Source organism: Perca fluviatilis, chromosome 11, assembly GCF_010015445.1.
Source record: "Perca fluviatilis chromosome 11, GENO_Pfluv_1.0, whole genome shotgun sequence".
Taxonomy (NCBI): domain Eukaryota; kingdom Metazoa; phylum Chordata; class Actinopteri; order Perciformes; family Percidae; genus Perca; species Perca fluviatilis.
Window position 1 is genome coordinate 4,886,536 of NC_053122.1, and position 25,714 is coordinate 4,912,249.

The 25,714-nt window shown below is 41.3% G+C and overlaps 2 protein-coding genes across 6 annotated transcripts in view; one reads left to right on the top strand and one right to left on the bottom strand.

Annotated features, from left to right (window-relative positions):
* The window catches only part of oc90 (otoconin 90), a 50,749-nt gene extending 49,072 nt beyond the window's left edge, over positions 1-1,677 (top strand). For both annotated transcript variants that reach the window (XM_039814499.1, XM_039814498.1), the window contains one exon: positions 1,355-1,677. In XM_039814499.1, the coding sequence (XP_039670433.1) occupies positions 1,355-1,673 (319 nt within the window). In that variant the 3' untranslated portion in view covers positions 1,674-1,677. The remainder of the gene's footprint in view (positions 1-1,354) is intronic.
* Positions 1,678-8,725: 7,048 nt separating this feature from the next.
* efr3a (EFR3 homolog A (S. cerevisiae)) overlaps positions 8,726-25,714 on the bottom strand; it is a 168,594-nt gene continuing 151,605 nt past the window's right edge. For 3 of the 4 annotated variants that reach the window (XM_039815921.1, XM_039815920.1, XM_039815922.1), the window contains 8 exons: positions 24,065-24,196; positions 23,000-23,067; positions 21,973-22,100; positions 14,833-14,918; positions 14,676-14,724; positions 13,938-14,041; positions 13,797-13,846; positions 8,726-12,705 (listed from right to left, as the gene is read on the bottom strand). In XM_039815921.1, coding sequence (XP_039671855.1) covers positions 12,600-12,705; positions 13,797-13,846; positions 13,938-14,041; positions 14,676-14,724; positions 14,833-14,918; positions 21,973-22,100; positions 23,000-23,067; positions 24,065-24,196 — 723 coding nt within the window. In that variant the 3' untranslated portion in view covers positions 8,726-12,599. Of the gene's footprint in view, positions 12,706-13,796; positions 13,847-13,937; positions 14,042-14,675; positions 14,725-14,832; positions 14,919-19,853; positions 20,137-21,972; positions 22,101-22,999; positions 23,068-24,064; positions 24,197-25,714 lie in introns of those variants that run through there. The other variant, XM_039815923.1, reaches the window with a different exon arrangement.

Genomic DNA, 25,714 nt, shown 5'->3' on the forward strand with positions numbered 1-25,714 from the left:
AGGGCCCGAGCACCAAAGATAGTGTGAGGAAGCTATTGTTTTTGTGAAGATTATTATTATTTTTCTGCCGCGCTATCACATTTATGAGTAACTATGGGTAGTTACTGGGCCCGGGCGGGTCCAGTGGGCTCCATAGCGCCCCCAAAACCAACGCCATGAATGGGATGAAGGTAAAAAAATCATGAAATTTGGTGCAACATTTTTCTTCTCTGTCAGAAGTCAGACAGGCATTCGTTTTTATTTTACAAACACGTTTGAGGACTAAATGGCGCACAAAAACTAACTTTTACAGCCATGTTCAAATTAGTAATTATTTAATTGATATATAGCAGTGTTAGGGGTACTCTGGGGGACTACAGAGGGTCCGTGTCCCCCTAGGGGTACTCTGGAGGCCTGCAGGGGGTCCATGTCCCCCTAGGGGTACTCTGGAGGCCTGCAGGGGGTCCGTGTCGCCCTAGGGGTACTCTGGAGGACTGCAGGGGGTACGTGTCGCCCTAGGGGTACTCTGGAGGACTGCAGGGGGTACGTGTCGCCCTAGGGGTACTCTGGGGGACTACAGAGGGTCCGTGTCCCCCTAGGGGTACTCTGGAGGCCTGCAGGGGGTCCGTGTCCCCCTAGGGGTACTCTGGAGGCCTGCAGGGGGTCCGTGTCGCCCTAGGGGTACTCTGGAGGACTGCAGGGGGTACGTGTCGCCCTAGGGGTACTCTGGAGGACTGCAGGGGGTACGTGTCGCCCTAGGGGTACTCTGGAGGCCTGCAGTGGGTCCGTGTCCCCCTAGGGGTACTCTGGAGGCCTGCAGTGGGTACGTGTCCCCCTAGGGGTACTCTGGAGGACTGCAGGGGGTAACGTGACATTTTTTGCAAAAGGTTTTCCAGTTCCAAGGCTGTAGTTACTTCTACTGACTTTGTCGCTTTTTTCCAAGTTTTTGTCGCCGTTTTTGAAGTCTGTCACCTTTTTTTGAAGGTTTTGTCGTTTGTTTGGACCTCTTCTTGCCTTCCTTCCTGACTATGTCCTACTGTCTTTTTTTCTTCAAAGTTTTTGTCACTTTTTTCGAGTTTTTTTTGCTTTTGAATAGAATTTTGTCACTTTTGTCAGCCTAGTGTTGCCTTCCTTCTTTCTACTAAAGTTTGTATTACTATTTTCGACCTATTCTCGCCTTCCTTCCTTCCTTCCTTCCTTCCTTCCTTCCTTCCTTCCTTCCTTCCTTCCTTCCTTCCTTCCTTCCTTCCTTCCTTCCTTCTTTCTACCGTCTCTTTCCAAGTTTTTGTTACAGGCCTACACATAAAGTCTAACAGTCTGTTTTCGAGGCGTTTTGCAGAACGTATCGATGAACACACATACTGTCTGTCTGCAGTGATGAAGACTCTGACCAGCAGCACGAAGAGACGCCCAAGAAACCTCTGGCTGGATGGTCCGGCAGCTCCACACCCCCCCCTCCTCATCCTCCTCCTCTTCCTTTCTCCGGCAGCGAGGAGACCAGAGAGCCGCCCAGAGAGACACAAAGCGGGATTCAAACCCACAACCACAGGCCGAGTGCAGGGCAGAGCCAGGGCCAAAGACCAGGGGGGACGGGACCGGGGGGTACCGGGGAGAAAGAGGAGGAGAAGGAAGAAGAAGAGGGGGGAGAGGAGGAAGAGGAAGAGGGGGGAGGAGAGGAGGAAGAGGGAAACTAAAAGCAGGGTTTCCCCCAGTGTCTTGCAAGCCTGGTGGCCCACTGGGCCTAACTTGCCCCCCCACCAGGTCTAAGCCACTGGGATTTTGTTGTTGTAATGTATTTCTTGAAGACCTTTTTAAACTACAGTCAGGAGGGCGGCTCGGCTTGGAACTGGGACATCGTCATACTTTCAAATCTCCAGTTAGGTTAGCACTGTTGTTATCATGAGTCTGGGACCCCCCCCCCCCCCCCCCCCTTTTTGGGCCAACCCTAAAATGTGAATGTATTGCTTTCCAATAATAATAATTGTGATTAATTGTTTAAAGATTATTAACAGATGCTTTTGTTCCCAATAAGAGAAGTTGTAATTTATACATTTTTTTTTTACAGATTTGTGACATGAAACAATGTTCCAGAACACATTAAAGAAAAACGATAAATAAAAGCAAACATTCATGTGTTGCATCTTTCTTAAAAAAAAACCTGTAATAAAGACATCACAGCTCGCCGGTATTGATAGAAACAATTTATTTATGTCTGGAACATCAATCTCAATGTACAACTACCTATGAAATAGAGGCTTTGTAATAAAGCGCTGAGGCTCTGCTGCCACTGAAGGAAATCATTTCAATACATTTCATTTCTGTTGGTTCCACATATTTTCTTTTTTTTAAAGTTTACTTAAAGGGGCGCTATGCAGTTTGGGCCATTTCTTCTCTGGTTTCTCGCTTTTTGCTGGCAGGTTTCTCTATAGAGCCCCCCCTACAGGTTTCTCTATAGAGCCCCCCCTACAGGTTTCTCTATAGAGCCCCCCCCTACAGGTTTCTCTATAGAGCCCCCCCTACAGGTTTCTACTTTCTTTCAACCTACGAACTAACTCCGCTATCTCAACTCTATTGCAGATTTTGTCATTTATGATTAAACATTTTAGGGATGAAATGAAACAGGGAGCAGAGTGATTAAACAAATGCATGACAAAAAGTTCCGTCACCGAAACAATAGAAAAGTTAAAGCCGTTTGTATGGCTGTAATCTGTGGGAAAAATGTGAATTTAGGGGCTTCTGCACATGTGGAACCATCAGAAGAAAATAGTAAATTGTCGGCTCTTAAATCAAACTGAGACTTGAGCAGAACCCCAGCGCTGTTAGTGGTTAAAGTCCCCCGTGTGTTTGAAACAAAGCCGAGCTCGCTGTGAAGGCTGAACACAGACACGGTGTCTCTAAAACTGGCACAAAGACACAAACTGCTGCATCACAAACATAAGAAAACATCATCAGAAGCTCGGCTGGTTTTGTTCTTCTGTTCTGCAGAATTCAGCTGGGAAACTGAAAAAAGTCCCCCTTAAAAAGTGAACAAAAAGTTCATCACTTTATTATTTTTAAAGCGATTTTTTTTTTTTTTTGTGTCCAGCATTCTGAAGTAAGGCATGTCAACAGCGAAATGATTTCACCCCTCTTTACTGATTTCATCTCTTGTCTTTAAAGGGTAATTACATTTTCTTTTTTTCCAACCTGGACCCTGTTTCTCCATGCATTGGTGTCTAAGTGACTAATGTGAACAAAGATCTTTGAACTTGGTCCAGTATTGAGCTGGAATGCTGGAACCGGCAGCCGTGAACCGGGCTGCAACGTAAACACACAGGGCAAATGCTCACCGTCAGTTCGCGTCCACTAAAAGATCGCTATACCCAAACCCACCAGACTCCATGTAAATAATCAGGACTTTTAGCGTGTATAGAGACAGCATATCTCCACCAGACTCCATGTAAATAATCAGGACTTTTAGCACGTATAGAGTCAGCATATCTCCACCAGACTCCATGTAAATAATCAGGACTTTTAGCGTGTATAGAGACAGCATATCTCCACCAGACTCCATGTAAATAATCAGGACTTTTAGCGTGTATAGAGCCAGCATATTTCCACCAGACTCCATGTAAATAATCAGGACTTTTAGCGTGTATAGAGACAGCATATCTCCACCAGACTCCATGTAAATAATCAGGACTTTTAGCGTTATATAGACAGCATATCTCCACCAGACTCCATGTAAATAATCAGGACTTTTAGCACTATAGAGTCAGCATATCTCCACCAGACTCCATGTAAATAATCAGGACTTTTAGCACGTATAGAGCCAGCATATCTCCACCAGACTCCATGTAAATAATCAGGACTTTTAGCGTGTATAGAGCAGCATATCTCCACCAGACTCCATGTAAATAATCAGGACTTTTAGCGTGTATAGAGCCAGCATATCTCCACCAGACTCCATGTAAATAATCAGGACTTTTAGCGTGTATAGAGCCAGCATATCTCCACATGTAAATGGATTAATTAAGGGTTTATTCCAACCAAACCAGAGTGGTGATTGTTGGAACAGTGGAAAGACGAACCAAGACGGCTTTAGCGAAGGAGATTTCAAGGCTGTGTCAGGTTAAACTAAAAGGATCTTACTCTTTAACAAAAAGATCTGTCTCTGTAGGGACTGTCTCCTTTCCATAATGTTGTCAGACACTTAGCGTAATAATCGGAGCCTGTCAGCTGCAAAAACAGAACTTTTAGTGGACGGAAATTGAACATAATTGCCCCTTAAACTCACTTTGTAGCTTGTTTTTACGGTCTCGCTTAATACTGGGGACTAGATTATTGTTCCCATCAGTCACTTGGACATAGGGTCCAGGTTGAAAAACAAAAGCAAAGCGATAAAATTTTAAGACTTGATAGTGACTTTAATCACCGGTCAGGAGGGACTTTTGACAGTTTGACACCCAGTTATTCTTAAATACAACATTTTACAAACTAAACATTGGGGGAAAAATACCTCTGATGATCAAGTCGTACCAACACACTAATCTGTGCCGATTCATTTTTTGCTATAGTACCAGGTACACAGTGATCAAAGTGCAAACATCATGTTTCATAATGACGGTTATTAAACTGAGCTAATCGAGCTATATATCTATGAAATATACTTTATTAGAAGTAGCAGAGATGAGTCATTCACAGACTGATGATTGATTTCTGCATCCAGCTAAGCTTTCAGCTGTTCTCAGATCATTTGCCGTACTAATGAGTTAACTATTGACACGAAAGTTGCAGCTCCGGACAGATTCAGGCCCAGATTCACTCCACGCCGATTATTTGGGATAAAAATATGGCAGTTTGAAGATTATCTGTATCCGTTTTAAATTACTGATAACCGGTAAAGTCAATGGTAACACTTTACTTGAAGGTATCGACATATGTCATAACATGTCATTACGTTATAAACAAATCATAAACTTTTATAACGTCTGTCATTAAGTGTCATTTGGTTTTTGTCATGACAAGTTGACATTGTTTGGGTCGTCTTGATTATGACAACTTGACATTAATCAAAGTGACATTACCAGAAGTTGTCTTGGTCATGACAAGTTGACATTAAATTAGTTTGGGATGTCTTTGTCATGACAACTTGACATTAACCAGGATGACATTACCAGAAAATGTATTTGTCATGACAACTTGACATAATGTCATCCTGTTTAATGTCAAGTTGCCTTAATAAGGACACTTCAAAGAAATTTTATGTCAAGTTGTCATGACAAAGACATCCTCTGGTGATGTCATCCTGGTTAATGTCAAGTTGTCATAATCAAGACGACCCAAACAATGTCAACTTGTCGTGACGAAAACCAAATGACACTTAATGACAGAAGTCATAAACGTTTATGACTTGTTTATAACGTTTATGACGCGTTCATGACAGTGTCATGTCAGAGTTATGACAGTGTCATGTCACGATTATGTCGATACCTTCAAGTAACGTGTTACCAAGTTAATTATTATAAAGTGCTCTACTATGGCTCGGCTACAGCACTGTGAGCTGTCTGCAACACCTGCAGACAAACGTTTTTTATTAGATATTTTTTGACTGTGTATTATGTTTAGAGTTTCATCTTTATTTCATACTTTCTCAAAGCATTTAAACAAACTTTTTTTTGTCAATTTTGACTTAAAGATTTTCATTGTAACTGTGAACGCATACCGGTTCCAAATATCCGTTATCGGTTTCATTAACTACTAATAATCGGTATCGATATCGGCCTTGAAAAACCAGTATCGATAGTTTTTAGCCTATACTGTATTTGTTTGCATTTCGGCAGATTGGCGAATGATCCGGTGGATGTGCAGACAACTGTCTCTGGATTCGGACTCTGAGAAGAAGTCAGTGATTTGACCCTGATTGGAGCAATCAGGCGCTAACCTCTTAAAGTGCCTTTATAGCCTCTCCGAGCTGTGTGTCACAGACTCTGCTGAGCGTGCTGATGACAGCCATTGATTACATATTTACTTTTTCATCATGTGTCGGACCAAGGCAACAAGTTGTGCAAATAACCTCAATCAAACCTCAGAGATCTGTGTGATTGTACTGCCAGATTCACACTCTGGAAACTAAATGGTTCTCTGCTTTTTAAAAGGCCTAAATGGCTCTAAACAACACGTGTCAAACCCAAAGGCCCGTGGGCCAAATCCGGGTCCCTTGCAAATTTTGACCCGGCCAACATATCAATTTAGGTCTACAATAAATGTTGACCCATCTAGTTGTGCGCTGAGCATTGTCATTATAAAGACATTCAAAATTCATCGGAATATCAATGCTGGTTAATAAATAAAAAGCAGTTTGATGAAGTGGTTGTTGTTTCCCGGCAGTCTTTTAGAAGGTTTGGTTTCTGTCCCGATCTGAAATGCAGACATTTCTCTGTGAACACAACTTAAAGGTGCTGTAGGTAGGATTGGGAAGATCCAGGACTTAGCCAAAGAATTTGAACATCGACAACTTCTCAGTCCCTCCCCCCGCTTTCCGCTAAAGCCCAAAACAGTCTCCTAAGCCCCTCCCCCCAAAAGGGAGAATGAATGCGTGTGCATGAGCAGTGATTGACACGCAGTTAGACACCCCCGCCCTGATTGGTGCATCTGAACAGGGAGTGGTGGATTTCTGTAAATCACACTCCAGGCTGTAGGTGGAGCCAGAGGAGCTGGATTTATTTTTTTAATGACCTGCTTCATGTAGTTCTACTGGAACATAGGGTCAGTTTCAGCAGATATGACAGAAAGATAGTTTTATAACTCTTACCTACTGCACCTTTAACACTTCAAGCCGCAAGAGAAAATGTTCAACTGTGAAACAGTTTTTGCAGAATAATCGGAGTGAATCTGGAGCTGAGTCTTCTGGATGGAAGAAGTCTGGAAGGATTATGTAACTGAGACTCTGCGAGCTGCAACTTCTGCGGGAACATTAAACTCTGGATGCTAAAATTACCGCTGATTTAACTCTTCTCTGTTGTAAGCAAAAATACCTGACATCCTCTCACTTAAAGATATAATATTCACGAATTTCTCAGCATATTTGAAATGATATAATAGAGAAAGTAACACTGAGACAATTTCTCCCGCGTGGATAAGAACTGCACAATCCCGTTGAAACCCTGAACTGTCGACGTCATCGTAAACGACAACAAATAAACAAGAAATACATTTTCCCAATCTCTACCAGGCAACAATTCAACCGTACAGGATGCATACAATGTACAAAAATATATGATATACTGCTATGATGACACATTCATAAAGGAAGTGATCGTATCTAAGCAAACATCTACCGTTTGAATCGGACTTTTCTCCAAACTTAAAAGCAGTTTCCGCTGCGCTGGCTTATTTTACATCAGTTTGACGAAAAATCTGATTTTAGAAAATACTAATAACTTGTTTAGATGGATTTATATTCCCCGGTTGACGACGAGATATTAAAATACCGTGCAGTTAGTTTATATAATGCATGTTTCTAAGTCAAGCTATGATAACTGTGATATGAAAATCAAAAGAGTTTGCATTTAAAGCTAAGACGTTATGCAGATAAAAATCACTTTAATGCATCGGTGGAGGAGAGTTCTTTATACAGATGGAAAATATCAAAAGGGATTTTTTTATTATTTCGAGGCTGCTCTGCTCAGAAAACTACTGCAAACGCTTCAAGTAATGTGTCATGTTGGGGATCAGTGTGCCAACCTTCTCGTTCAGGAACACAACCTGCGCTCGACAACCTTTAACGTACAAAACCATCTGGAAACGTACAAAAATCCATCAAAACGCAAACAGCTTCAACCTCTTCTCTCTCTTCTCTTACATTCACTTTCCCGTCTTATTTCTCCATCGTTCAGCATCGAATTTAAACTCTAAACAGAGGAAAGGTGCAACGAGAACAAGCCGGACCGAAATTCCGGCAGCAATTTGGTGTTTCCCCCTCTCATTCTCCCTGCTCTGGCGTTTCCCCCTCTCATTCCCCCTGCTCTGGCGTTTCCCCCTCTCATTCCCCCTGCTGCGTTTCCCCTCTCACCCCTGCTCTGGCGTTTCCCCCTCTCATTCCCCCTGCTCTGGTGTTTCCCCCTCTCATTCCCCCTGCTCTGGTGTTTCCGAGCCCCTAAACCGAGACATTAGGAAACCCTTCTGACCCGTTCTGGTTGGTAATCTGCGTGGTTGTGTTTCAGTCTCAACGGCCGCCAAACGGAGACCTTTGGCAACAGCGACGCTGACGCCAAAGTTTCTCCTCTTGATTGGGTTTTATCGACACGACGTCTCGTTCTCTGAGACTAAAGCTACTAACGTTACCATGGCAACTACCAGCAGTGGGCGGAGTCTCCACGCTGCCTCCTGTTTATGCCCAGTATACCAGAATGATGATGAGATATTTTGGTTTGGGCGTGTTAGTTTGAACGGAGATTAGTTCTTCTACTGCAGCTAAAAACACTCCCGTGCACGGAGATACATTTTGACTCAAAACTAAACGCGTAAAAACCAAAATGTAGCGATGTAAATGTAGCCTAATTTTCAGCCGGATGTCCGTCCCCTTCCTCTTTCTTTGTGTTGGCGTTCTAACCTCCGGTGGATTTGTGAGGACTATGGTTAACTGCTCCTCAGATCTCTGCAGGGTAAATCCAGACAGCTAGCTAGACTATCTGTCCAATCGGAGTTTTCTGTTGCACGACTAAAACTACTTTTGAACGTTCACGTTCCACCAAAACAAGTTCCTTCCCGAGACTATTTAGCAGAGGCACCGTGGCTCCGTCCGGTGCTTAGCACCGCTCAAGACGACTGTGATTGGTTTAAAGAAATGCCAATAAACCAGAGGACTACTCCCAAACCAGTCAATCATCTCTGAGTGAAAGGAAACGCTGACCTTTGACCTGGAATAAAGCGTCCGGTGAAGATGTGCTCTGCACAGCTGCTCGTACAAAATGATGGCGGCAAGTTTCCCAACTAGAGGGTTTTTCTTCCGCCACTGAGCTCAGATCAGAGGAGACACCGATAACCATCTGTTATAAACAGATCACAGCTGCAGCTCCAGCAGATAAGAAGCATCTCGTTCCCGAAAAAAAACTGCCTCCTATCCCGCTCTCGCAAAACAAAACACGGCCCTGTGGTAAGTGTTGAAAAAGCACAGATGATTAAATCATCCCAAAATGTCACTGCTTTGTATCCGAAACTCCACGCGGCAGGACGCCTGCTCTGATAACATCTGGGATAATTTTTTTTTTGATTTAGGCATTTTGAAATTATGGAACAGGAGCGGAACGACTTCTGTCTTTGTCTTTTAGAAGCTGCCAACAAAGCTGTGTGGAGCTAAAAAGCTGCGGGGTTCGAAATGGAGACGCAAATAGGCAACGTATCAACTGTGCACAGAGAGTAGAGAACAAAGTCATCCTGCCCTATGAAATCTAATCCCACAGAAAGGACTTCTTCAGCCACACAGCTGCAATTACATGTTGATTCAAATCACAAAGTGAAGCCCCATTTGCACAGGTATTACCAGGGGACAGAGATTTAAAAAAATCACCGCCCCACATCTGCGTTTCACATTTGCACCGAATCAGTGAAGTCTGTATTTTACTTGAATTTACTGACATAATCCCCCACATGTGATGTAAAAACTTTCTTTTATGATTGCCAATGCAGCCAACACGACCCCGAATCACAGAGAAGCTGATTTGAAAGGGACTGATATTATCACACAGCCTCTGTGTTTGGCGACCGTCTGCAATTTGCGGTGGAATTTCGACATGACAAATTACAGGTGCACAGGATTAAGATCACAGACAACCTCTGGAATTATTACAATTTACTAGATGTCCCCAGGTAATACTACACGGAAGTGCTCAGTTTTAACAAGGCATATACTACATTTACAAGCAGTATTTTTCACATACTTGGCTGACTTTGTGCGTACTTCAAAGTGTATCCACTAGGGGGGAGATCAAGACCAGAGCCTGACTTCGGAGTACAAATGGAACGCACTATTTAGCCTGGTTTTAGACCTCTGAATCGCCGGCCACATCTCTGGGCTTGGGCGTGGCGCCCACTGATGCTTATTTCTGTTTTGCTATTTCTGTAATCAGAGCTTTGTTTGTGGGGTTACGTACTGTAGGGGGACGTCATCTTCCTACCTAGCTAGCTAGCTGCCTAACTCAATCCGGGGAAAACAGCTTCAGAAAAACGACAGCAAGTGCGATTGAAATGGACTGAGGTTTTTGTGAGTTGACTTACAGTAATAGGAATTCTTTAAATCATATATTTCTTTATTTTATTCTTGTGAAAAACTGCTGCGGCTAATTCTATGTTGGCTAAAACGTATGTCAGTGGGACAGAAACGTCACTAGCTTCCCCCTAACAAGACATCGGCTAACATGAACACAATGTCGGGCTGAATTGAAACAAAGTGGACAACTAAGAGTTAAACGCAAGTAAATAAGTGCTGAAATGTGTTGAGCTAAGAGTACAGGTACGGAAAAAGTCTCGACATAAGAATGTAATATATTTACATCCCTTAAGAGCTCATTGTGTATGTTCACGACTAAAGACGTGTGAACGATCCAGTCACATTTTATCCCTAAAAGGTCTTTAAAGGTTTTATTCCAAATCAGTTTAAAAACAACATGAAGACATCGGCTGATATAACTAGGGTTATGTTTACACTCAGGCTGGTGATGGAGATTATCTACAGTTTTCCTTTTGTGATCCTGCACATTACACTGAGACAATATCAGGTTTGGGTTTCTGAGACTGTAAACCAATATAGAAGAGAGCGAGGAATGGAAAATGTTGAACACGCTGATAAATAAACTGAGTGAGATTTTCTCTGTCAAATCATACTTCCTAAGGCTATGTTCGCTCTCGGCGTCTTTTTTGACAAGTAAAAATTGACCAGGGCGCTTTGTAGTAAAATAAAATAAAAAAGCTGGCAGCATTTTGGATCCAAAAGAGAACAAAAATTAGCGTCTGCTACAGTATACTAGAGCGCTATGTGGAGTGGTGCTAATGCTAACGTTAGATTAAACAAAGTGGTGGAGCGAGCTAGAGAAAGAACAGAAAGAGAGAGAGGTGCTAACGTTAGATACAACAAAGTTAGTTCCCTGCACAGGGAGCACCACTCATATCATATAACTCGCTGTGCTCCGGCTCAATTCAAATCAATTACATTTTTACAACAGGTCTGGCTACTCAAAAAAGCGCTTGACGTAGGGCTTTTTTTTTTTTCTTTTCAGAAAAGTTGAACTTTTTTCAACTTTAAAAATTTGATCCGAGCTGCAGAAAAGAAGTCGGCGGCGGCGTTTAAAAAAGCTCTCAGGACTTTACTGAAAACACGGTTTACTCCACACTAGGATTATAATGTAAAACAGACGCTGGCAGCTTAAAAAAAGACGCCAAGTGCGAACACAACCTTACAGGTTTACTGTAAGTATAACATATTTAAACCAAAGATGAACCATTTACCAGACAGGTTATTTTGACAGAGATAACGTTACTCAATGATGAAAAAAGGAATTTCAAAAAGCTACTTTGGTCTGATTCGCAAAGGTTTCACACAGTTACGCTGAAGCTCTCCAACATCAAAGTCTGAATATTTGACACTTTCAGGAGCTCTGGAACGCACCACATCCGAAGCCAACCCAAAATCGGCAAGCGTGAGCGAGCCATTTCTACCGAGCAGCGTTGAAAACTAAACACCCTTTAGCTTGTCTCTTTGGAGAGTCTCTGCCAAGCAGTTTATTGCTTTTCTTTTATCTCTGACAACTCAGCTGGTAGTTCTCATGCTTGTATTCCTTTAAATAGCAAAGACTGAGTAGCCTGAACAGTGGTGAGCCTAAAACTAATCTACCTTCTACCACCGGTGAAGTTATTTTCCTATGACAACGAATATATATTGTACGTTTTCACCTATTTGTGACGCCTACTTATCAACATGAGAACACATACTGAAGAGGCAGAAGCTGGCTCTGAATATAAGAGCGTCACACCTAAAACCAGACTCAAGTTTTAAGATTGAAACTGGTTTCAGCCGTTCGTAGGAGAGTGTAATTGTAGACTACGGTGTATGTACTGTACAAGGTGTGAAGCAACATCCGATTAAGCGTCTAGACACTGAAATCTCAAGAGCGGAAGCTGTTCTTTTCTTTTGTTCTTGACTCATAGGTTTTCGTTTAGTTTCAGGGATGAGAGTCAGGCAACAAAATGCAGCAAATCAGTTTATGTAGAGCTGGAGGGTTTAACGCCGGTCTGCTTTAGGCGTAATAATGGATCCAAGTATTTAATAAAGAGCAGAACGAGAGGTTTTTAGAGGATTCAGAAGTAACGTTTTGACATTTTAGGCTCGCAAACGAAATATCAAACTGAGTTGGATTTAAAGATAGAAGAGACGAGATTAAGGAAGTTTAGCTTTTTTTTTGCATAGGCAAACTCGGCTTTATATCAAATTGAAAATGGCTGTTTTGCTGCATTTTGCGTGACACCCTTGTGCTGGTCTGAGTAGAGGAAACTTGTGTAAATTGTGTAGTTAATTCTCTCGTCATTTCTTTTGTGAAGGTGTGCGTGTGTGCGTGTGTGTGAGAGATGTTATTGCTGCAGAGTTATCAGTAGACACACAGGTCTGGAAACTTCATCTCGTAGACGGGGACCGACTGGTGCTGAGTGTGTCCCGATGAGATGGAAACCACTCCGGACGGGCTGGGTGGAGGCCTGGGGGGGGAGGGGTGGGGGGTGAAGGTGGTGATGAGAGAGGGGCAAGATGTTACATTGGGATATCCCATATCACCAATTAGATGAAGAAACTAGTCCTAGAAGGTGACTTAGATGAAGACCTGTCTACTCAGAGATCTTTACGAATGAGCTATACCATTTGAAAATGTTGTGCTGTTGTTCAATTTGTTGCCTAAATAATTTTTTTTAATTTAAGGACATATAAGCATCAGCTTTAAACTGTCAGACTTGGCTTCGACATGTGTTTAGCATATAAGCAGGTTTCCATGGAGGTATGCAGGGTTACATGCTGACATTAAGTATTTTAGTGTAACTTTCTATTGTTCACCTATTAGCATGCTATGTTAGCATATATCCCAATGTATAGCCAGGGTTCCCTCACATTTTCATGGAAAAAAATTCTAAACGTTTCCACGGCATCTCCAATGAAGGATTCAAATTGCATTGGTCATTAGAGAGACATTTATATTAAATGTACACTAAGCCTGCATTATTAGAAAAATTGCCTCGACGCAGAGGGTCCAGGGTTTGAATCCGACCTGTGATGATTTCCTGCATGTCTCCCCCCCTCTCTCTCCCCTTTGCCACCTAGCTGTCCTGTCAAAATAAAGGCGGAAAAGCCCCAAAACAATCTTAAATAAAAAAAAAAAACTTTAAATGACTTTTCCGAGCCTGTAAAAAAAGAGATTTTTTCCGGTTTGCCATGACTTCGTGGTATACATTTGGTCGTAGTTTGAGACGTGTCCTGAGATAAACTCAAACCCACCCTGAAAGCAACACCGTGAGCATAGCAAGAGGAAATGTCACTACAGATGACGCTTCTTTATATTAAAATTAATCACAATGTAATTTTACAAAGCTGCATTCTGTTCAGTTTTCAGTTTTAACTTTAGATTTGCAAACAAGACCACAGAAATGTGTAACAGTTGCTTTGCTTGATGTTCAGCTACAATATCTGACAATGTACAGATACTCTATCAAAATCAAATCCTAAAATCAAGATTATTAAATTTTTATGAAATTGAAAAAGTTATTAACAAAGGTTATGAAAAAAAAAAAAGATGACTTACCTTATTGTAAGTTCAAAGATTTGCGCCAGCCGGTCGTGCAACATGTTGGCCTGCAGAAACACAGCGTTCACAGTGAGCTTAATGAGTTTACTGACACGGGAAACTTCACCGCTTTTCTCTTTCTGAGTGGTTGATTTCTACCTTGGACTCGCAGTGGGCAGCTATCTCCTCAAACGGAGCTTTCTGGAACTTCTCCATCACCTGACGCCTCTTCTCCCTCTCCTGCTCCTCCAGACCCGTGGTATCTGAAAACAGCACAATTGACGTGTCCAAAAAGAAAAGTTACTTAGCTTCAATCCCCATTATTTTTAAGGAGACAGAGAATGCTTATGCTTATTTTCTCTCATACAAGCACCCACGCACGCACAAACTTGTCATATATATTTACGCCAAATTAAATTGTTTTATCTTCAGCAGAACAGTAAAAAAATATTTGGAAAATCTTTTTTTTTTAAGATTATTTGTTTTGGCATTTTAGGCCTTTATTTGCATAGGCCAGATTAGACTTAAAAAGGGGGAGAGAGAGGGGGGGAAAGACATGCAGCAAAGGGCCACAGGAGCAAACCCCTAGACATGGGCGCCCGCTCCACCAGGCGAGCTGACCAGGCGCCCAATATTTGGAATAGTTATAAAAAAGGTGTGAGCTGTATATAAACTTTGACATTGATATCAGACTTCTTCAGCAGTGTCGTGTCCCTTTATAATTCACGGGACATTAATGTCGACATGTTGGCTGCTCGTCAGAGACGCTTGGGGGCCTAAAGGATGATGGAGCTCTTGACAGAAAGCCAATATTTCGTTTGCATTCAGGAAGACACTTGAGCGAGTCCACAGAGACGTGATGGGAGGCTGAAAGACAACTTCTCTTTTGGCTCTCACCGATGGCTTTCTTCAGGGTCTCGAACGTGATCTCCTCCGCCAGCTGGGACTGCAGAGAAATTAAAAAACAAAACGGGATATCAGCAAATTGTGCTTTCGCGAGAACTCTGGATTTCCAGGGTACCAGGGGTGTGTTCTCATGCAAAATTAGACCGACCTTGTCTGGAAGGCTGTTGGACACGATGTCCACTTGAAGGGAGATTGTGTCTACGAAACTCTTCCTCCTGGTCAGACGATCTTCATCTGCAGAACGAGAGACAAATCCACCACAGATTAATATCACTTTAAAATCATGATACTGTATATATACTAGCTTAACAACTAGTGCACACAATGGGCAACTTAAGAAACTCATTTATAGCTAAATGTAATTGCTGGTTTTACCATCCCACCTACTCTTCAGTGTGTTGTCTAACGTAGACTGTTCCAAGTAGGGACACTGAATTTAAATATGATCTGCAGGGTTTTCACTGGCATTATAAGTCTTAGGTGAAGCTCCTAAGCTGAATGAATGTGAAATGTATTCGCATTAAACTAGCTAACTAAAAGACTTTTCTCAGATCTAATGATTGTAGTCAGACTTCTTTAGCAAGTTTTGTCTTTAAGTCTTTTGAGTGTTATCTATTATCGCTCTAGCTTTTCCAACGATTAAGACACAGATATGGTGATAATAACGGTACAAAATAATGTCAAATTGCAGATTTTATTTAATTGAAAAAAATTTTTTTGAGGAAAGACCCCTTAACCCCTCCGCCAAATATGCGGAACTAGTCTAAGTCTTCCATAAACCATGAAAACACCGATCTGTGTTTGTTTTTTTTAAAGTTTAAAAAAAGCTATATTAGGAGTTTCATGGTGCTTTCAATGTTCACAGTGGTATTTAAAATGAATTAAAAAAAAGGAATCATTTCATCCACTTTGTTTTGTTCCAAAGCATGAAAAAATAAGCTGCATACCCAAAAAAAAAAAAAAAAAAAAGATAATCACAACAATTTTGTTATCAGTTGCCAAGCAGCAGTGTGCTCAGGGCTTACATCACAGAAACAATGACAATATGGACTCCGATACTTCCGCTGAAAACAACAAGTCTTAAGACACAGAAAGAAATATCACATCAAACACTAAGATTGGCTATCATTTTTTAGTTTTATTAGTTTTCAAAACTCAGTTTTATGTCAGTACTCAAAATGTCAGACGAAATAGTCAAAAAGTAACACCCAGGGCTTGAAATTAACATTATTTGCTCAGGATCTTCACTGGCAATACATATGTGGGGAATTACATTCTAAATAACTGACATCTTTGAAGTTTCTCAGTCATCCATCCATCCATCCATCCATCCATCCATCCATCCATCGTCGTCCACTTCATTATTATCCAATGAAGGGTTAAATTAAAGGGCAGCTGGACTTGGTAAAAGCTGCTTCAATGACGTCTTGTCTTCTTCAGTTCTGACTGAACGATAGAAAAACCGGGCTAATTAACCTCTGTGGGGCCGTTGTCAAGATGATCGATACCGCTTTGTACGTTACTGCTCCTGGCTGTTGGAACGCCAGTCGCTATGGTCGTTGGAGAAACCCGAGGTCAGCCGTGATCATCTTATAAATCACGAGGTGTCCCTTTTGTGAAACCGTGTATACTCCGAAAGGCAGTGGATGGGGGAATGCAGCTAATAGTGTCGCTTCCTTAGTCCCAAATGTCAGCACTGTCAAGATGGTTTGAGTAAATGGACTGCTTTATATAGATCTTTTCTCCTCTGATCAACCATTACAGGCACCATTCATTCCATTTACACACACATTCATATAGCGAGGGCCGCGGCTGCCATAGGAGCTAAACGTTCATGGCACAGCATCGGGAGCAGAAATGGGGACTCACACAGTGATTTCAGACTTGACTTGAGACTCGTCTTCGCAAGACTTCATCCTCGACTTGGACTTGAGATACGGGACTCGTGAACAATCTTTATATCTAGGAAATGTCTGATGTGTTATCCCCTTCCCAACCCTAGCGCCCGCGAGCACGGTACGTACGGTCGGGCGAGCTAGAGAGAGTGACTGAAGAGAGGGAGCGCCTAGGACAAAGCCGTGAATCAGAGAAATAAAACGATTTTGCCGATTCATCACTAGAAATGTAACTGTAGCAAGCATCTCACTTGCACTGTTATCCACATTCATATTTAGACGCAACAAATGATATATGCAGCTACAAAATGCCTGGAAGTCGGAAGTACAGAGAGTCGTTGCTGTAGAAATGATAAACCGTCTTGTCTCATTGGTGTGAACTGGCAGGTTTCAGAACGCTGACGACCGACGAGTTGCAAGTAGTTGGAAGTCTCAACTCGTCTCGTTGTGAATCTTTGGTGTGAACTGGGCTTCGTATAATGCTACGCTGTGTTCTCTGCAGCCCGGACTGACCGCAGCAGGTGATACAACACTTATTATAACCACTTGAGACTTGGACTCTAGCTCAGAGACTTGTGAGCATCCCTGATCGGGAGGAATTCGGGGGTTCAGGGATCTTGTCCAGGGACACTATGACATGTAGACTGCATGGGCCAGGGATCGAACCACCAACCGTCAGTGGCATGCTCATCGACAAAGAAATAAAGCTTCTTTTCATCCCCAATGGCGATTCCATTTTCCTGACTGCAAAGTGCTGAACCCACTTCGAATCAAAACATACTCTGCAGCTCTCCGCTTTTAGCCTCTTTTAACATTTTAAACCCTTGCCCTTGCTCGGGGAAAAACGCCTAAAATAACATACCTAAAATAAACCATAAATATCTCCTCAACCATTTGGCTCATATACAGTACAGGCCAAAAGTTTGGACACACCTTCTCATTCAATGCATTTTCTTTATTTTCATGACTACTTACCTAGTAGATTCTCACTGAAGGCATCAAAACTATGAATGAACACATATGGAATTATGTACTTAACAAAAAAGTGTGAAATAACTGAAAACATGTCTTATATTTTAGATTCTTCAAAGTAGCCACCCTTTGCTTTTTTGATAGCGCTGCAAACCCTTGGTGTTCTCTCAATGAGCTTCATGAGGTAGTCACCTGAAATGGTTTTAACTTCACAGGTGTGCTTTGTCAGGGTTAATTAGTGGAATTTTTCCCTTATTAATGGGGTTGGGACCATCAGTTGTGTTGTGCAGAAGTCAGGTTGATACACAGCCGACAGCCCTATTGGACAACTGTTACAATTCATATTATGGCAAGAACCAATCAGCTAAGTAAAGAGAAACGAGTGGCCATCATTACTTTAACAAATGAAGGGCAGTCAGTCCAGAAAATTGCGAAAACTTTGAATGTGTCCTCAAGTGCAGTCGCAAAAAACATCAAGCGCTACAACGAAACTGGCTCACATGAGGACCGCCCCAGGAAAGGAAGACCAAGAGTCACCTCTGCTGCTGAGGATAAGTTCATCCGAGTCACCAGCCTCAGAAATCGCAAGTTAACAGCAGCTCAGATTAGAGACCAGATGAATGCCACACAGAGTTCTAGCAGCAGACACATCTCTAGAACAACTGTTAAGAGGAGACTGCGCAAATCAGGCTTTCATGGTCAAATAGCTGCTAGGAAACCACTGCTAAGGAGAGGCAACAAGCAGAAGAGATTTGTTTGGGCCAAGAAACACAAGGAATGGACATTAGACCAGTGGAAATCTGTGCTTTGGTCTGATGAGTCCAAATTTGAGATCTTTGGTTCCAACCGTGTCTTTGTGCGACGCAGAAAAGGTGAACGGATGGATTCTACATGCCTGGTTCCCACGTGAAGCATGGAGGAGGAGGTGTGATGAACGACAACAAACACAAACTACTCCAATATTCCTAGTCTACATGTAGCATGTGTACTCACCATAACATTTCCAGATGCAATGCAAGCAAATAGTTAGCAGAAATGATCAAACCATTTTATTTCTGGGTACAGTATGATGCTACAGCTACACACAACAACTACTGTATCACTATAAACAAATAAACAACAAGGAAGGATTTCTCTAAAGTTGGTCAGCCATCTAAGGGTGTGGGATAGTGGTTGTATGTGGATGGCTCCTACAGTATGTATCTCAATGGGAAGGCATCTTAGCTGGTGGGTTGTTGGTTCTACCCCCTTTTTAGCTCAGTGGGTTTACATCCACTGTCACACAGGACACAATTTATCACCTGCGGATCGGTCATTGAAAAACTGCATTCAACACCCCTCATACTTATAAAGGCATCTTACAGCTTTTCTTACTGCTATACAGCAGAATAATCTCAAGTGTCAAATCAGTAACTCTCTACTACTACTTTTAGTCTCACTGCCACAGAAATGAGAGCGCTGTAATATGCAATTGAAGTCCCACTCATAGATGTAATTTGAAGAATTTTTTAAGAAGGTAATTAAACTTTTTTGTGGAAAAATTACATCAGGCACAAAATATTAATAAGGGGATCTTTAAGCATTGCGTTCATTTGTTATTGGTTCTTAAAAGCATGGATGGAGCCCTCAAATGGCTTCCCCGAAGTGATGAAGATAATCTTTGTTTTGATCTAGCACGGCAGTCTTCTATAATAACTGGAATGCGTCTGCAGTGTTTCCAGCTAAACTAAACCCAGCTTTAAAGAGCCCCTATTATACTCCTTTCAGTGTCATATTTGTACTCTTGGGGTCTACTAGAATAGGTTTACATCATTTGACATTCAAAAAACATATGTTTCTCATAGTGGCCATTGCTGCAGCTCCTCTGTCTGAAACACTCTGTCTGAGCTCTTGGCCCATCTTCCTGAAAAAAAGCCCAGTCTGCTCTGATTGGTCTGCTGGCCCAACATGTTGTGATTGGTCAACCAAATTCAAACAAGCTGCTGGGCGGGCTGTGCTTGCTCAGGCAGCACCTATGGGCAGCGGTAGGTCCTAAAACAGATCTGCTTGAAGGGTCGACGTAGTTAGGTATAGGCATGGGGAGTGGGGATTGGTTAGGTGAAGAATACCAGGGCAAGCCAATCAGAGGCAGAATAAGCACCGGTCTAGCATCTACCATGAGCAGCACATTTGAAAAACTGGGCTGGCTTTCTCAATCAATGACATCACTAGTAGAGGAATTTCAAACAGGAATGTGGGCGAGCCGTTTTTAGGGCAGTTGAGAAAAAGTGCTGTCTGTGGGAGAGATATAAATACATATTACACACTAAAAGATGGGAATAATCCCCAAAAAAAACATAATAGGGGCTGTTTAATGGCAGGAGATCAGGGACAGCAGGTAACCTTGTCTACAGTACGTTTTATTTACTGTCGCTGCACTGACTGCCACCAACGTGATTTTGTTGTGTTCATCCAATGACAATAAAGTATCTTGGATCTCAAAGAGTACACAACTCCACAGCGGACTCGTCTACAGCTCTACTCTAAACGGTTACCTCTGGACCGCTGCTTGCACCTGTGGAGGATTTTTCCTACTGTGTAGAGCACTGATGTTAGATGAAAGCATGTCAGAGGGGAGAAAACAGAAGGTTTGTTAGACCAAAGCTGTGCCAAATAAACACATTTCTAGGCCTGGGTACCAATACCCGGTTCTAATATGGCACTGGCGCCATAACAACCGGTATATACCGGACCCAATAGAAACGCAGATTTCGGTGCCTCATTTCAGTGCCACTTGAATGCCTGTGCTGCTCTCTGATGCTCTGAAACGTTAGCCTACCGTTAGCTAGCAGCTGGATTAAACAGGGTTAAAATGCTGACAGTTAAACGGTGTAGTGTTCTCAACCTGATACCGGATTTATTTGGAGTCTGTTAAATTAAAGTTAAATTAATCAAACTAGGTAAAAGAATGTTATATCTTCCTTGCTTTGGGTTTGTATGGTTTCAAGTTTAGCCCACTCACAAAGCTGGATTTAAAAAATGAAAGAAAATGAGTCTTGAGGATTAATCGTTGCTGCATAATCAGCTGTTGTCCTGATGTGAAATCTCCCTTTTAATTGCCAGGGAGGATGACGCTGACTGTGACAACCTTCTGTGTAATGAAGCCGATCTCACAATGGGTTCTTTAAAGTTGATTTTCTGTTCGCTGAACAACTCCTTAAGCTGTTAATCCCTCAAAGCCTTTTCGGCACGATCTTTAACCAAGAGTGCCAACAGTTCTGCGGGGCACTGAGAGTTTAAACCGAAGGGAAATACAAATGTAACACGGTGTGCCAAAAGACAACAATCTCCATGTTAAATCCTATGATCTGACTTTGTTTAATAACTTGTTCAACTCTGGATAGCTTGCGCAGAGGCTAATGGATCCGAAGTGTCTCTTAACATTACCCCACTAATAATGCCCGAAATGATACCAAAGCGTCTACAGTAGTACAAATAGGTTATGCACTCATAAAACGATGGATTGTAAAATTTGTAAGTACACCAGAAGTTTATGTAAATAACACTTGCCTGCTGGCTTCTGTTCTCTGCTGCTGCTGTTACTACCGGGCAGTAAGAGTGCTTAGGGACATCTACAAATTACAACACCGAAAAGAGATGCAACAAAAATATTTATTAATTTAATGATTAAATAAGGTAATGTCTCCAAACTTACCTCAATTATTACTTGTCTCCTGCTAGTTATACTACAGCACTTACTTTAAAAATAAGTTAAATTAAAAATATTTTTGTTGCATCTCTTTTTGATTTAGTTGTAAATTTATCGTGTCTGCTTCTGGTGTGGTCTGTGTCAAATGATCTGCCTCATCTTCAAATCCTGTCAGATGCTTAAAAAAAATGTATTTAAATAGGGTTCATATTAGTTTTGAGATTTTCTTAAATATGTTTTTGTTCTTTTTAAATAGATTTTATTAATTTTTATCGAAATAGAATATAACCAACATACAAGTGCTCTCTGTGTTCAGAAAAATATCAGAACAGGAAGGAAATAAACCACCATCCAAACCAAAATGACTTCAGGTAGCGCACGACTGTCCTTACCCCAAAAAGTTAAAGAAGAGAAGAAGAAAAAATAAATAAAAATAAATAAATAACATTGAATTAAAAAATAGCAGAAAAATATAAAAAAATAAAAATAAATAAATAAATAAAATAAAAAAGGAGAAAAAATTTAATAAAAAAATTTAAATAAATAAATTAAAAAGGAAAAAAATATACACATACATACATTTTCTTAAATATGTTTAAAAACTCAAAGCTCCAGGCTTCCCAGTTGATTTGCGGTTAAAATGTATACCATGTAATGCGACACCTTCACCAACCTTTATCGTCTGAACATAATTTAAAAACATCACAAAGCTCTGTAAAAGAGCTCCATGTACCTGTGACCTGCGGGATGTAGGGAATGGAGAGTCTCTCTGCGTTGTATCCCGGTCCTGCCAGACACTCGGCCATGTCGGCTGTCTGGAAGTACAGCAGTCGGTCCTCCTTGTCCAGAGATTCAGGGATTCTGGGAGAAAAAAAGAAGGAGAGGGATGAAGACCATTGGTGGATCCCAAGTCTCTTATTTGGTATCTTCTCGCTCGAACCAGAAGTCGTTTTGGCTAGGGGTAGGGGGAAAAAATCGATACAGCATAGTATCACGATATTTTCCGTGGCAATATTGTATCGATACACAGACACCAAGTATGGATCTATTATTATATATGTGTCGGTCAGTTTGTCTGCTAGACAATCCCATTTTGCAGCAATACAATTGAAGTGAGATGAACAAACAGAGAAATTTATCTTTTTAGATAAAACAGATGTTGACAATGTTTTCTTTTGGGGACATAATTTGAAATTGGGAAAAATTTGAAGTAAAAAAAAGTGAAGGCCGTCTCAAAGCTCTTATTCCTGCCCTGAGGAGCTAGGATGGAGGAGGGATCTCTGAGGAGCTATGAGCGAGGATACAGAGAGCAGCCATCTATGTAATTACAATAACAAAAGTGTCCAAAATTATACTTTTTTGATATCTTACAAATAAAACGAAAGTTACGAACTTAAGTACGGTTCTATGAATCCTGGATGACAGTAAGGATGAAATAGAAGCATGTTTTTCTACAGAACCTTACAACGTTGTCTAAACCGAAAAACATTGCCCAGATGAAATACAATTTAAGATCAGCAACACTTTAATTCAAATTAGGGACTTGATCAATGAAAGATTAGAAAATAAGACCAAGAATATGATCAGACATTAGACTCCATGTCAATATTCTGTACTCGTTATACTGAAACGTTGCTTTTTATAGTATATTATAGAGGTTTTATAGCCAGACAAGTCTCTTAATTTCTACAACTGATGTAAAACTGGTTCTGGATATGGTCATGAAACTAAACCTCCAGTCTGCAAAGTAGGACACTTACGGACACTTGTCTCTGAAGATGTGTTCTGGGAGGAGGTGCTGAGCATCCATGCTCCTCAGCTCAATAACCTGAAGAGAGAACAACGGAAACAACAAATATAATTATAAAGAAGAATGACAATAACTACAAACTAGGTTTAACAGCCAAAAACAGTGGAGCAACATCAGCATATTAGTAAACTTAAAGTATTAAATCTTTGAAATTGGTCCAGTATTAAGCGTAAACGCTGTAAGCAGCAGCAACAGACCGGGCTGCAATGTAGCCCTGTGGGGCAAATGTGCATCGTCAATTTGGTCCACTAACAGTTCCGTTTTTGCCGTTGACAGACTCAGATTAATGTGCTACGTGTCTGACAACATTATGGAAAGGATCCCTACAGAGATAGACCTTTAAAACCTCTTTAAGACCTTTCTGTTTAACCAGAAACAGCTCTGAAGTCGCTAGCGCTAAACCCACCAGACTCCATTTAAAAAAATCTGTACTTTTAGCATGTATAGAGGCAACATATTTTCACATGCAAATCCTCAAAACTAAAATTGTGATGGTTGGAAAAGTGGAAAGACGACCAAAAACGTCTTTTCATAGTTTTATTTTGTTTCTGTCCACTTTGAATGAAGTGTATTTCACAATGCTAAAATTATATTTACATGGAGTCTGGTTGGTTTAGCGAACGCAATTTCACAGATGTTTTTATGTTTAAAAAAAGGATCTTACTCTTTAACAGAAAGGTCGAACAATTTTACAAATCCTTTCCATAATGTTGTCAGAGTAGAATATTTATCTGAGTCTGTCAGCGGCAAAACAAGCACTTTTGTGAAGGTAAATACAAGCTGGACAATCGCCCTATTAACTTACATTGTAGCTTGTTCCTGTCTCGCTTAATACTGGACCACTGTCAAAGATTGCTGTTCCCATCAGTCACTTAGACACAAACACATAGGAGTTTTTGACACAAGTTTGGCTCATTTTACAACGTGGTCTCTAACATTCATCAAGATCTCAAAAACGATGAAGCTTGGTCGACATTTGGAGCGACAGTGAGGTCAGAACAAGTCGGTGGTTCACCTTGCTGACGTGCTGGCAGAAGGGAGGGTTTGCGATCATCTGGCTCAGGAAGTTGAGGTACGCCGCCACCAACGCCATGATGCCACAGCGGATGAACATCGGCATGCTCTCCTCGTTAGCCAGAGCCATGTCCTGCATGAACCAATCAAACGTCAGCAAACACGTTGACAATGAGGCATTGTTGTGGGCTCTAACACAGTGTTTGTCAAACGGGGGTGCGCAAGACTGTGAATGCTATGTGAACAAAGCCTTGTGTGGAAAGCTTCAGGAGACCGATAGGAATGAAAGTGGAACGTTTGGTGTGTGTGAGTGCTGCTGAAGTGGAGATTTCTGGTTCAGAGTCTGAGAACGAGACCTTAAAAGATGTGGATTGGAAAATTCTGACATTTTTTTTTTTTATTGAAAACCAATATTTACAGACACAATATATAATCAAATCCTTTGACTACTTAGCATAAATCTACAGATAGAAATAGACAAAGTACAGTAAAATAGACCTAAATGTGTATTTTGGTTAAAAAAAACAAACAATGTTTTTGCCCGCCATGTGTGTCCATAAAGATGTTCCCAGTGAAGGTAGAATTTGTGTGTGTGTGTGTGTGTGTGTGTGTGTGTGTGTGTGTGTGTGTGTGTATGTGTTTGCCTCTTGTCTACAGACACAAATGGACAAAGTGTAGTAAAATAGACCTAAATGTGTATTTTGGTTGTTTGCCTTTCGTCTACAATGCTCCGACATTTGGGATCTTAAACGATAAGATCTCAGCGTGACACAAACAAGAAGCTGGTGATGTGTGCAGAGTCTTTTCACACGTCTCTTCGGTATGTGGGAGGTTTGATTCGAGCGGCGTGCGGCACGTAGCCTCCGGTTTAACGACATTAAGGAACTCTGCTGCTGACAGCGCAGCTACTCGTCATTTAACCACGGAAATATGACACCTGGAGCCTTGAACGCACCATCGTCACATCAGGGATGCTGGAGATTAAAAGGTTGTTGAATCAAGTATCACAATATTATCACAACCAGAGAAGGGGGGGGGGGTAACTTCATGTGGAGTATTTCCATTTTGGGAGACTTCTACTTTATGTCAGCTGGAGATATTGTACTTTTTACTTCTCTACTTTCATCTGAGAGAGCTGCAGTTTGCAGACTTTATATTCTACATTTCAGCTGGAAATCTTAAAACTCCAAAAGGTTTAACCCTCATGTTGTCCTGGGGTCAAATTTGACCAGTTTAAAAAAAAAATATCATATCAGATATATGGGATGTCAAAATCAGTGCGGAAAATGTAAAGAAAAAAGTGACAATAATGTCAAAAAGAAGTGACAAAACGCTGGGAAAACTGTCCAAAATGTTGAAAGAAGTGATAAAAACGTAAAAAACATCGGAAGAAATGTCAACAATGTACAAAAAAAGGTTTAAAATGTAAAAAAAAAAAACGTCAGAAAAAGTGATAAAAATGCTGAAAAAGTGCCCAAAAGGTAGAAAAACTAAATAAAAACGTAAATAAGAACATTTACCCAACCTGTCCTGCCTATGCACCACCTGTCTATACTTTATTGCAATTCACTTTTCTCTTCAGTCAATAAATCTGTCCTTCACCGCCTGCAGTCCATTCAAAATGCTGCTGCTAGGCTTCTTACAAGATCAA